Source organism: Oncorhynchus keta, chromosome 5, assembly GCF_023373465.1.
Source record: "Oncorhynchus keta strain PuntledgeMale-10-30-2019 chromosome 5, Oket_V2, whole genome shotgun sequence".
Taxonomy (NCBI): Eukaryota; Metazoa; Chordata; class Actinopteri; order Salmoniformes; family Salmonidae; genus Oncorhynchus; species Oncorhynchus keta.
Genome location: NC_068425.1, coordinates 30,083,865 through 30,097,747, shown reverse-complemented (window position 1 = coordinate 30,097,747; position 13,883 = coordinate 30,083,865). Strand labels below are relative to the sequence as shown.

The 13,883-nt window shown below is 48.0% G+C and overlaps 1 protein-coding gene across 1 annotated transcript in view; it reads left to right on the top strand.

Annotated features, from left to right (window-relative positions):
- Positions 1-13,883, top strand: part of LOC127930119 (cAMP-dependent protein kinase type I-beta regulatory subunit-like) — a gene marked incomplete at its 5' end in the record, with an annotated part of 160,991 nt that overhangs the window by 78,515 nt on the left and 68,593 nt on the right. Inside the window, one exon of the mRNA XM_052519511.1 lies at positions 11,279-11,437. Coding sequence (XP_052375471.1) covers positions 11,279-11,437 — 159 coding nt within the window. The remainder of the gene's footprint in view (positions 1-11,278; positions 11,438-13,883) is intronic.

Here is a 13,883-nt window from a genome sequence, read left to right as displayed (position 1 = left end):
AGGGAGAGAGAGAGAGAGAGAGAGAGAGAGAGAGAGGGATAAGGGAGTGGAGGAGAGGGAGAGAGAGAGAAGCAGTGGGGTAGAGAGAGAGGGATAAGGGGTGAAGGAGATGGAGAGAGAGAGGGATAAGGGAGTGGAGGAGAGGAGAGGAGAGGGAGAGAGAGAGAGAGAGAGAGAGAGAGAGAGAGGGGATAAGGGGTGGAGGAGAGGGAGAGAGAGAGAGGGATAAGGGAGTGGAGGAGAGGGAGAGAGAGAGAGGGGGATAAGGGAGTGGAGGAGAGGAGAGGGAGAGAGGGAAGCAGTGGGGTAGAGAGAGAGGGATAAGGGGTGGAGGAGAGGGAGAGAGAGAGAGGGATAAGGGAGTGGAGGAGAGGGAGAGAGAGAGAGAGAGGGATAAGGGAGTGGAGGAGAGGGAGAGAGAGAGAGAAGGGGTGGGGTAGAGAGAGAGGGATAAGGGAGTGGAGGAGAGGAGAGGGAGAGAGAGAGAGGGATAAGGGAGTGGAGGAGAGGAGAGGGAGAGAGAGAGAGGGATAAGGGAGTGGAGGAGAGGAGAGGGAGAGAGAAAGAGAAGGGGTGGGGGAGAGAGAGAGGGATAAGGGAGTGGAGGAGAGGAGAGAGAGAGAGAGAGCCCTGATACAGCAGATCTACCTACCATTGGGACAACATTAAAGGGAATGGGAAAGATCAGCAGTGGCACAGTTGATTTATTCTTTAATTTGGGATTGATGGTGAAGGATGAAGACTCATCTTGACATTAGACTACTTTTGTGTTCTCAAATTGTCTGACAACCTTTAGATTTTGGAGTGAACTGGAATGGTGACGGCAGCCATGACTGTGGAGAAAGGTTATGTTCATTAGTGCACATCGTAGCAAAACATTCTAAAATGTTCTGCAACGGAAAATGAAAAAGAGCATTGTACAAATCCAGGTATAGTCCCTCGGCGGCAGGTAGCCTAGCGGGTAGGAGAGTTGGGCCAGTAACCGAAAGGGGACAAAGTCGTTCTGCCCCTGAGCAAGGCAGTTAACCCACTGTTCCCGTGCACTGATGTCGATTAAGGCAGTCCCCCTGCACCCCTCTGATTCAGAGGGGTTGAGTTAAATGCGGAAGACACATTTCAGTTGAATGTGTTCAGTTGTACAACTGACTTGTTCCAGTCTGTTTATTTTCTTCATTTGGTGCCTAATGAAGACAACCCAGTTGTTCCTGTAGATGGTTAAACACAAGCACAACTCCCTCTGCTATCTACCGTGTAAATCCCTGAGGGTTCTGTTTTAAAGACCTGATAAGGAAGATAGTGACTCAATGGAGGCATTCTAGTGGAAGTACATTCCTCTGTTTATCTTTTCCCCTCTTTTGTTTCATTCTGTCTCTCTTGTTTACTTGTTCTTACACCATTTTAAAGTAGTTCCTCTGTGATATGGTAACTTCATTTTCATAAATTATGTCTTGTTCTTTTCTTCTTCCGTATTATTACATAAGTCATTGTGTGTGGGGCAGTTGTTCCCATATGCACACGCGCACACACACACACACACACACACACACACACACACACACACACACACACACACACACACACACACACACACACACACACACACACACACACACACACACACACAATGTTCCTTCAACATTGCTCCCTGACAGAATCTAAATGTCTCCCACCACACCCAATCACCTCCCCCCCTTACTCCCTCCCTATCCTATGGATATGTGAGCTACATAACCCTCTCCTCTCTCTCCTCTCTCTCCTCGTCCCCCTGAAATAAGCAGCAGTATCAGTCCTCTATCATATCATAGCTGTGCTCCCAGAGGTGGCTGGCTGGGGATCAGCATCACATTCTGGCTGCCACCAGAGAATCTGGAACATCCACTCCCCAGGCCAAGCCCTGTCCGCCTGCACCCATCCCAGCCAAGCCCTGTCAGCCTGCACCCATCCCAGCCAAGACTTCAGAGATGTGGCTCAGTGCTGAGGCTCTCTGTTTCTCTCTTTATACTCCACTATTTCTCTATTCGTCTCTCTCTCTCTCTCTCCCTCTCTCTCTCCCCTCTCTACCTCTCTCTCACTCTCTCTCTCTCTCTCCACCTCTCTCTCTCTCTCTCTCTCTCTCTCTCTCTCTCTCTCTCTCTCTCTCTCTCTCTCTCTCTCTCTCCTCTCTCTCTCCCTCTCCCTCCATCCACCTCTCTCTCTCCTTCTCCCTCTCCACCTCCCTCTCTCTCTCTCCTTTCTCTCTCTCCTCTCTCTCTCTCTCTCCCTCCCTCTTCACCTCTCTCTCTCCACCTCTCTCTCTCTCCCTCTCCACCTCTCCACCTCTCTCTCTCCCCTCCCTCTCTTTCTCTCTCTGTCTCCACCTTTCTCTCTCTCCACCTCTCTCTCTCCCTATCACTCTACCTATTTCTATCTTTCCCTCCCTCTCTCTATCTATCTCTCTCTATCCCGCTATCTCTCTTTCTTGCTCTCCCTCCCTCTCCCCCTCTCTCCAACTCTCCCTCTCTCTCCACATCTATCTATCTATCTATCTATCTATCTATCTATCTATCTATCTATCTATCTATCTATCTATCTATCTATCTATCTCTCTCTCTCTCTCTCTCTCTCCACCTCCCTCCCTCTCTCTCCACCTCTCTCTCTCTCCCCCTCTCTCTCTCTCCACCTCTCTCTCTCTCCACCTCTCTCTCTCTCTCCCTCCCTCCCTCTCTCTCCACCTCCCTCCCTCTCTCTCCACCTCCCTCCCTCTCTCTCCACCTCTCTCTCTCTCCACCTCTCTCTCTCTCTCTCTCCCACTATCTATCTATCTCTTGCTCTCTATCTATCTCTCTTTCTCGCTCCCTTCCAACTTAAAACAGAGCGCTCTGCTCAGTGCTGTATGTGTGTGTGTGTGTGAAACCTCCCATCGTAGTGTAGGGTCCATTAAACTGTGGTGAAGATGTCTCTCATTAGGCAGAATGTAAATCTACCGTTGACTGGGGGAGAAGTGATATTGCTGCTGGTGTTAACGCCACAAACAAAGTATGCGCACGCGGAAACACACACACACACACACACATGCTAGTGCAGCACACACATGCACGCAAGCCCACACACAAATGCCTCAGTGTGTACTGGGACATTCCACTTTGTGGTATTAGTGTCTAGTAATATGTGATTTTATGATAACCCTCAATATGTCCTAGCCCAAGACAAGCCCTTTATCCATACTGATGATAACCCTCAATATGTCCTAGCCCAAGACAAGCCCTTTATCCATACTGATGATAACCCTCAATATGTCCTAGCCCAAGACAAGCCCTTTATCCATACTGATGATAACCCTCAATATGTCCTAGCCCAAGACAAGCCCTTTATCCATACTGATGATAACCCTCAATATGTCCTAGCCCAAGACAAGCCCTTTATCCATACTGATGATAACCCTCAATATGTCCTAGCCCAAGACAAGCCCTTTATCCATACTGATGATAACCCTCAATATGTCCTAGCCCAAGACAAGCCCTTTATCCATACTGATGATAACCCTCAATATGTCCTAGCCCAAGACAAGCCCTTTATCCATACTGATGATAACCCTCAATATGTCCTAGCTCAAGACAAGCCCTTTATCCATACTGATGATAACCCTCAATATGTCCTAGCTCAAGACAAGCCCTTTATCCATACTGATGATAACCCTCAATATGTCCTAGCTCAAGACAAGCCCTTTATCCATACTGATGATAACCCTCAATATGTCCTAGCTCAAGACAAGCCCTTTATTCATACTGTTGATAACCCTCTATATGTCCTAGCCCAAGACAAGCCCTTTATCCATACTGATGATAACCCTCAATATGTCCTAGCCCAAGACAAGCCCTTTATCCATACTGATGATAACCCTCAATATGTCCTAGCTCAAGACAAGCCCTTTATCCATACTGATGATAACCCTCAATATGTCCTAGCCCAAGACAAGCCCTTTATCCATACTGATGATAACCCTCAATATGTCCTAGCCCAAGACAAGCCCTTTATCCATACTGATGATAACCCTCAATATGTCCTAGCTCAAGACAAGCCCTTTATCCATACTGATGATAACCCTCAATATGTCCTAGCCCAAGACAAGCCCTTTATCCATACTGATGATAACCCTCAATATGTCCTAGCCCAAGACAAGCCCTTTATCCATACTGATGATAACCCTCAATATGTCCTAGCCCAAGACAAGCCCTTTATCCATACTGATGATAACCCTCAATATGTCCTAGCTCAAGACAAGCCCTTTATCCATACTGATGATAACCCTCAATATGTCCTAGCTCAAGACAAGCCCTTTATCCATACTGATGATAACCCTCAATATGTCCTAGCCCAAGACAAGCCCTTTATCCATACTGATGATAACCCTCAATATGTCCAAGCCCAAGACAAGCCCTTTATCCATACTGTTGATAACCCTCTATATGTCCTAGCTCAAGACAAGCCCTTTATCCATACTGACGATAACCCTCAATATGTCCTAGCCCAAGACAAGCCCTTTATCCATACTGATGATAACCCTCAATATGTCCTAGCTCATGACAAGCCCTTTATCCATACTGATGATAACCCTCAATATGTCCTAGCCCAAGACAAGCCCTTTATCCATACTGATGATAACCCTCAATATGTCCTAGCTCAAGACAAGCCCTTTATCCATACTGATGATAACCCTCAATATGTCCTAGCCCAAGACAAGCCCTTTATCCATACTGATGATAACCCTCAATATGTCCTAGCCCAAGACAAGCCCTTTATCCATACTGATGATAACCCTCAATATGTCCTAGCCCAAGACAAGCCCTTTATTCATACTGATGATAACCCTCAATATGTCCTAGCCCAAGACAAGCCCTTTATCCATACTGATGATAACCCTCAATATGTCCTAGCCCAAGACAAGCCCTTTATTCATACTGATGATAACCCTCAATATGTCCTAGCCCAAGACAAGCCCTTTATCCATACTGATGATAACCCTCAATATGTCCTAGCCCAAGACAAGCCCTTTATTCATACTGATGATAACCCTCAATATGTCCTAGCCCAAGACAAGCCCTTTATCCATACTGATGATAACCCTCAATATGTCCTAGCCCAAGACAAGCCCTTTATTCATACTGATGATAACCCTCAATATGTCCTAGCCCAAGACAAGCCCTTTATCCATACTGATGATAACCCTCAATATGTCCTAGCCCAAGACAAGCCCTTTATCCATACTGATGATAACCCTCAATATGTCCTAGCCCAAGACAAGCCCTTTATCCATACTGATGATAACCCTCAATATGTCCTAGCCCAAGACAAGCCCTTTATCCATACTGATGATAACCCTCAATATGTCCTAGCCCAAGACAAGCCCTTTATCCATACTGATGATAACCCTCAATATGTCCTAGCCCAAGACAAGCCCTTTATCCATACTGATGATAACCCTCAATATGTCCTAGCCCAAGACAACCCAGCTCAGACCATCCAGCCCCACCCTAACCCTCCTCATGTCTTTGATGGACAGATTAAAAAAGAAAAGCTGTGTACTAAATGAAATCTTATTGGTCACATACACATGGTTAGCAGATGTTATTGGTCACATACACATGGTTAGCAGATGTTATTGGTCACATACACATGGTTAGCAGATGTTATTGGTCACATACACATGGTTAGCAGATGTTATTGGTCACATACACATGGTTAGCAGATGTTATTGGTCACATACACATGGTTAGCAGATGTTATTGGTCACATACACATGGTTAGCAGATGTTATTGGTCACATACACATGGTTAGCAGATGTTATTGGTCACATACACATGGTTAGCAGATGTTATTGGTCAAATACACATGGTTAGCAGATGTTATTGGTCAAATACACATGGTTATCAGATGTTATTGGTCACATACACATGGTTAGCAGATGTTATTGGTCAAATACAGATGGTTAGCAGATGTTATTGGTCACATACACATGGTTAGCAGATGTTATTGGTCAAATACACATGGTTAGCAGATGTTATTGGTCACATACACATGGTTAGCAGATGTTATTGGTCACATACACATGGTTAGCAGATGTTATTGGTCAAATACACATGGTTAGCAGATGTTATTGGTCAAATACACATGGTTATCAGATGTTATTGGTCACATACACATGCTTAGCAGATGTTATTGGTCACATACACATGGTTAGCAGATGTTATTGGTCACATACACATGGTTAGCAGATGTTATTGGTCACATACACATGGTTAGCAGATGTTATTGGTCAAATACACATGGTTATCAGATGTTATTGGTCAAATACACATGGTTAGCAGATGTTATTGGTCAAATACACATGGTTAGCAGATGTTATTGGTCAAATACACATGGTTATCAGATGTTATTGGTCACATACACATGCTTAGCAGATGTTATTGGTCACATACACATGGTTAGCAGATGTTATTGGTCACATACACATGGTTAGCAGATGTTATTGGTCACATACACATGGTTAGCAGATGTTATTGGTCAAATACACATGGTTATCAGATGTTATTGGTCAAATACACATGGTTAGCAGATGTTATTGGTCAAATACACATGGTTATCAGATGTTATTGGTCAAATACACATGGTTAGCAGATGTTATTGGTCAAATACACATGGTTATCAGATGTTATTGGTCACATACACATGCTTAGCAGATGTTATTGGTCACATACACATGGTTAGCAGATGTTATTGGTCACATACACATGGTTAGCAGATGTTATTGGTCACATACACATGGTTAGCAGATGTTATTGGTCACATACACATGGTTAGCAGATGTTATTGGTCACATACACATGGTTAGCAGATGTTATTGGTCACATACACATGCTTAGCAGATGTTATTGCGGTGTAGTGAAATGCTTGTGTTCCTAGCGCCAACAGTGCAGTAATATCTAACGATACACAACAATACAAGTAAAATAATGGAATTCAGAAATATATAAATATTAGGATGTGCAATGTAGGAGTGGCGTTGCCAGGTTAGTCGAGGTAATTTGTAAAGTGACATTGCATAGGTAATAAACAGCGAGTGTGTGCCGGCTAGTGATGGCTATTTAACAGTCTGCTGGCCTTTTTCAGTCGCTGAGTCCCAGCTTTGATGCACCTGTACTGACCTTTCCTTCTGGATGACAGCAGGGTGAACAGGCAGTGGATCTGGTGGTTGATGTCCTTGATGATCTTTATGGCCTTCCTGTGACATCGGATGCCGTAGGTGTCCTGGAGAACAGGTAGTTTGCCCCCGGTGATGCGTTGGGCAGACCGCACCACCCTCTGGAGAGCCTTGTGGTTGCGGGCGGTGCAGTTGCCGTACCAGGTGGTGATACAGCCCGACAGGATGCTCTCAATGGTGCATCTGTAAAAGTTAGTGAGGGTCTTAGGGACCAAGCTGAATTTTAGCCTCCTGAAGTTGAAGAGGTGCTGTTATGCCTTCTTCACCACACTGTCTGTGTGGGTGGACCATTTCCGAATGTCAGTGATGTGTACGCCGCGGCTCCATCAATGTGGATGGGGGCGTGCTCGCTCTGCTGTTTCCTGAAGTCCGTGATCACATCATCCCTGTAGGCTTTCTCGTCGTTGTTGGTGATCAAGCCCACTACTGTTGTCATCTAGAAACTTGATGATTGAGTTGGAGGCATGCATGGCCACGCAGTCATGAGTGAACAGGGAGTACAGGAGGGGGCTGAGCATGCACCCTTGTGGGTTCCCTGTGTTGAGGATCAGCGGAGTGGAGATGTTGTTTCCTACCTTCATCACCTGGGGGCGGCCCGTCAGGAACTCCAGGACCCAGATGCACAGGGCGGGGTTCAGACCCAGGGCCCCGAGCTTAATGATGAATTTGGAGGGTACTATGGTGTTGAAGGCTGAGCTGTAGTTAATGAACAGCATTCTGACATAGATATTTCTCTTGTCCATATGGGATCAGGCAGTGTGCAGTGCGATGACGATTGCATCATCTGTGGATATTTTGGGGCGGTAAGCACATTACTGTGGGTTTTAGGGTGTAAGGTATGGTGGAGGTGATATGATCCTTGACTAGCCTCTCAAAGCACTTCATGATGACAGAAGTGAGTCCTACGGGGCGGTAGTCATTTATTTCAGTTACCTTAGCTTTCTTGGGAACAGGAACAATGGTGGCCATCTTGAAGCATGTGGAGACAACAGACTGGGATAGGGATTGTTTGAATATGTCCTAAACACTCCAGCCAGCTGGTCTGCGCATGCTCTGAGGATGCGGTTAGGGATGTCATCTGGACCATGGGATCATAATGGGATCATTCACCTGTGGACCATGGGATCATTCACCTGTGGACCATGGGATCATTGTGAGATCATTCACCTGTGGACCATGGGATCATTGTGAGATCATTCACCTGTGGACCATGGGATCATTGTGGGATCATTCACCTGTGGACCATGGGATCATTCACCTGTGGACCATGGGATCATTGTGAGATCATTCACCTGTGGACCATGGGATCATTGTGAGATCATTCACCTGTGGACCATGGGATCATTGTGGGATCATTCACCTGTGGACCATGGGATCATTCACCTGTGGACCATGGGATCATTGTGAGATCATTCACCTGTGGACCATGGGATCATTATGGGATCATTCACCTGTGGACCATGGGATCATTGTGAGATCATTCACCTGTGGACCATGGGATCATTGTGAGATCATTCACCTGTGGAATGGGACCATTGTGAGATCATTCACCTGTGGACCATGGGACCATTGTGGGATCATTCACCTGTGGACCATGGGACCATTGTGAGATCATTCACCTGTGGACCATGGGATCATTGTGAGATCATCCAGCTGTGGACCATGGGACCATTGTGGGATCATTCACCTGTGCTCCTCTTGAAGCACTGTGAAGATTGTATCCCACTCTCAGATCTCCCCCCCCTCTCTCTCTCTCCTTCCCTTCTTCTCTATCTGTCTCCTCCTTCTTTCCTTCTCTCAGTGTTATTAAGTCAACAAGTGGATTGTGTGTCAACAGGTGAAACTGTATCTGCGGACTGAAAGGGGCTCTGTGAGGCCGTGTGTGTGTGTGTGTGTGTGTGTGTGTGTGTGTGTGTGTGTGTGTGTGTGTGTGTGTGTGTGTGTGTGTGTGTGTGTGTGTGTGTGTGTGTGTGTGTGTGTGTGTGTGTGTGTGTGTGTGTGTGTGTGTGTGTGTGTGTGTGTGTGTGTGTGTGTGAGCTAAGTAGGCCATCCAGTGACCGCAGTTCTGGGTTGTGTGTGAGAGAGACCAAGCAAGAGTGAGAGATTAGGGTGTTTAAGTCCACCACAGCTTTCCCACCTCCATCACCCCTTAATCAAAGGGAAGTCACACACACCACAGACGGAGAGAGAGAGAAGGGAGGGAGAGAGAGATAGGAGAGATAGAAGGCTTTTAGTGTCCCTTCCTCTGGCTTAGAGGGGATCAAATGCTCAGGGGGGTCCAGCCATCAGAGCTAAGACCCAGGAAACAAGGAGGGGGGAGAGATGGAGGGATGGGGATTGAGGGGAAGAGGACATTTGGGGTAAGGAGGAACAGGGGGAACAAGAAACAAGATATAGAGATATGGATGAAGTAGATTGAAAGGGGAGGGTGAAGGGAGAGAAACAGAAGGGGAGAGGAGGGCGAATGAGGTGAGTGGGTTGGAAAGGGAAACTGGAGAGATGTGGGGAGAAAGGAGGTAGAGGTGTGAGTGGGTTGGAAAGGGAAACTGGAGAGATGTGGGGAGAAATGAGGTAGAGGTGTGAGTGGGCTGGAAAGGGAAACTGGAGAGATGTGGGGAGAAAGGAGGTCGAGGTGTGAGTGGGTTGGAAAGGGAAACTGGAGAGATGTGGGGAGAAAGGAGGTAGAGATGTGAGTGGGTTGGAAAGGGAAACTGGAGAGATGTGGGGAGAAATGAGGTAGAGGTGTGAGTGGGCTGGAAAGGGAAACTGGAGAGATGTGGGGAGAAAGGAGGTCGAGGTGTGAGTGGGTTGGAAAGGGAAACTGGAGAGATGTGGGGAGAAAGGAGGTAGAGGTGTGAGTGGGCTGGAAAGGGAAACTGGAGAGATGTGGGGAGAAAGGAGGTCGAGGTGTGAGTGGGTTGGAAAGGGAAACTGGAGAGATGTGGGGAGAAAGGAGGTAGAGGTGTGAGTGGGTTGGAAAGGGAAACTGGAGAGATGTGGGGAGAAAGGAGGTAGAGGTGTGAGTGGGCTGGAAAGGGAAACTGGAGAGATGTGGGGAGAAATGAGGTAGAGGGGGATGGAGGAGAGAGAAGAGGGGGGTGAAGGAGAGAGAAGAGGGGAGTGAAGGAGAGGTGTGTAGTGGAGACAGCCGTCCGGTCAGGGAGGGACCTCTGTGTTTGACCCTATAATGGAGGGTAATGATCCACGATGAGGGAGTCGTGTTCACACCCATGTCCACCTCTACCCTGAGCCCTGTCTGTAACTAGAGACCCTAATCCCTCACACTAACCCCTCACATTAACCCCTCACACCCCTCCTCACACTCACTCTAACCCCTCTTCCTAACCACACACACACCTCAACCTCACACTAACCCCTCACATTTACCCCTCACACCCCTCCTCACCCTAACCCCTCACCCTCACACCCCTCCTCACACTCACCCTAACCCCTCTTCCTAACCACACACACACCTCAACCTCACACTAACCCCTCACAGCCTTTCTCACACTTAATGACCTCACTACAAAGAGTTCCAAGTAGGGCCTGGTTTCATATGAGTGGACTATAGCCACGGCCCAACATGTATGGCAGCAGCAGACTAAGGGGACTAGAACTAGGACTGTGTCCTGGTCAGGTCACATGGTCAGGTAAAGCACTTGGTCCTAGCTAAGGACGTAGGATCTTAAAGAGGCTTCTGAAGTTTCTCATTTCCAGGCTTGAGTTTGTCTTAACTAAAAATGGATCAACCCCTACAAAATGTGATAATGCAACACAATAATTCCCATGTCCTGTTGCTGCAGGATTATTAGGATCCTATTCTCTGATTGGCCATAGATACTTTTGTTCAGACAGTCCAATCATGCCTTTTCTGTGAAATGTGATGAAATATGATGATCTTACAGTAAGTGTTATGTTGACCAACAATATGCCCATGGAGCTACACACATTACCCACACACAGTATTGTGGGAGGCTGTTACAGCCCACGGAGCCCCTCTCACAGTATCTGTCTGTCTGTGTGTGTGTCTCTCTCTCCAGGTATATGTGAACGGAGAGTGGGTGACCAGTATCGGGGAGGGGGGCAGCTTTGGGGAGCTGGCCCTGATCTACGGGACCCCCCGAGCCGCCACCGTCAAGGCCAAGACTGACATGAAGCTGTGGGGCATCGACCGGGACAGCTACCGACGCATCCTCATGGTACAGATACACACATGTAGAAACACACACACACACACACACACACACACACACACACACACACACACACACACACACACACACACACACACACACACACACACACACACACAGAAAGGCATAAACAGACACACAACCGTAGCAGCTACTGACACATCCTCAAAGTACATAAGAGACACACATACAGTACACCTGGCACAGCTGTCCTCTGCCTCTGTCCAGACACCAACCTGTCTGACTCTACTGCCTCTGTCCAGACACCAACCTGTCTGACTCTACTGCCTCTGTCCAGACACCAATCTGTCTGACTCTACTGCCTCTATCCAGACACCAATCTGTCTGACTCTACTGCCTCTGTCCAGACACCAATCTGTCTGACTCTACTGCCTCTGTCCAGACACCAACCTGTCTGACTCTACTGCCTCTGTCCAGACACCAATCTGTCTGACTCTACTGCCTCTGTCCAGACACCAACCTGTCTGACTCTACTGCCTTTGTCCAGACACCAATCTGTCTGACTCTACTGCCTCTGTCCAGACACCAATCTGTCTGACTCTACTGCCTCTGTCCAGACACCAAACTGTCTGACTCTACTGCCTCTGTCCAGACACCAACCTGTCTGACTCTACTGCCTCTGTCCAGACACCAACCTGTCTGACTCTACTGCCTCTGTCCAGACACCAACCTGTCTGACTCTACTGCCTCTGTCCAGACACCAATCTGTCTGACTCTACTGCCTCTGTCCAGACACCAACCTGTCTGACTCTACTGCCTCTGTCCAGACACCAATCTGTCTGACTCTACTGCCTCTGTCCAGACACCAATCTGTCTGACTCTACTGCCTCTGTCCAGACACCAACCTGTCTGACTTTACTGCCTCTGTCCAGACACCAATCTGTCTGACTCTACTGCCTCTGTCCAGACACCAACCTGTCTGACTCTACTGCCTCTGTCCAGACACCAATCTGTCTGACTCTACTGCCTCTGTCCAGACACCAATCTGTCTGACTCTACTGCCTCTGTCCAGACACCAAACTGTCTGACTCTACTGCCTCTGTCCAGACACCAACCTGTCTGACTCTACTGCCTCTGTCCAGACACCAACCTGTCTGACTCTACTGCCTCTGTCCAGACACCAACCTGTCTGACTCTACTGCCTCTGTCCAGACACCAACCTGTCTGACTCTACTGCCTCTGTCCAGACACCAATCTGTCTGACTCTACTGCCTCTGTCCAGACACCAATCTGTCTGACTCTACTGCCTCTGTCCACACACCAATCTGTCTGACTCTACTGCCTCTGTCCAGACACCAACCTGTCTGACTCTACTGCCTCTGGCCAGACACCAACCTGACTGACTCCCAAATGGCTCCCTATTCCCTTTATAGTGCAGTGCTTTTACCCCTCAGGGCCCTCAGCCTCTGGAGAGTTTCTGCAGTCTATTGTGTCAGATCATATTGTGTTGGATTGTTCTGTCTAACACAGACCACCCTCTCCTCCTCAACCACTGCACTCAGTACAGCAGAGGAACAGTAGCCTGTCTAACACAGACCACCCTCTCCTCCTCAACCATCCACTCAGTACAGCAGAGAAACAGTAGCCTGTCTAACACAGACCACCCTCTCCTCCTCAACCATCCACTCAGTACAGCAGAGGAACAGTAGCCTGTCTAACACAGACCACCCTCTCCTCCTCAACCACTGCACTCAGTACAGCAGAGGAACAGTAGCCTGTCTAACACAGACCACCCTCTCCTCCTCAACCATCTACTCAGTACAGCAGAGGAACAGTAGCCTGTCTAACACAGACCACCCTCTCCTCCTCAACCATCCACTCAGTACAGCAGAGGAACAGTAGCCTGTCTAACACAGACCACCCTCTCCTCCTCAACCATCCACTCAGTACAGCAGAGGAACAGTAGCCTGTATAACACAGACCACCCTCTCCTCCTCAACCACTGCACTCAGGACAGCAGAGGAACAGTAGCCTGTCTAACACAGACCACCCTCTCCTCCTCAACCACTGCACTCAGTACAGCAGAGAAACAGTAGCCTGTCTAACACAGACCACCCTTCACACAGACCACCCTCTCCTCCTCAACCATCTACTCAGTACAGCAGAGGAACAGTAGCCTGTCTAACACAGACCACCCTCTCCTCCTCAACCACTGCACTCAGTACAGCAGAGGAACAGTAGCCTGTCTAACACAGACCACCCTTCACACTGACCACCCTCTCCTCCTCAACCATCCACTCAGTACAGCAGAGAAACAGTAGCCTGTCTAACACAGACCACCCTCTCCTCCTCAACCATCCACTCAGTACAGCAGAGAAACAGTAGCCTGTCAACACAGACCACCCTCTCCTCCTCAACCACTGCACTCAGTACAGCAGAGGAACAGTAGCCTGTCTAACACAGACCACCCTCTCCTCCTCAACCATCCACT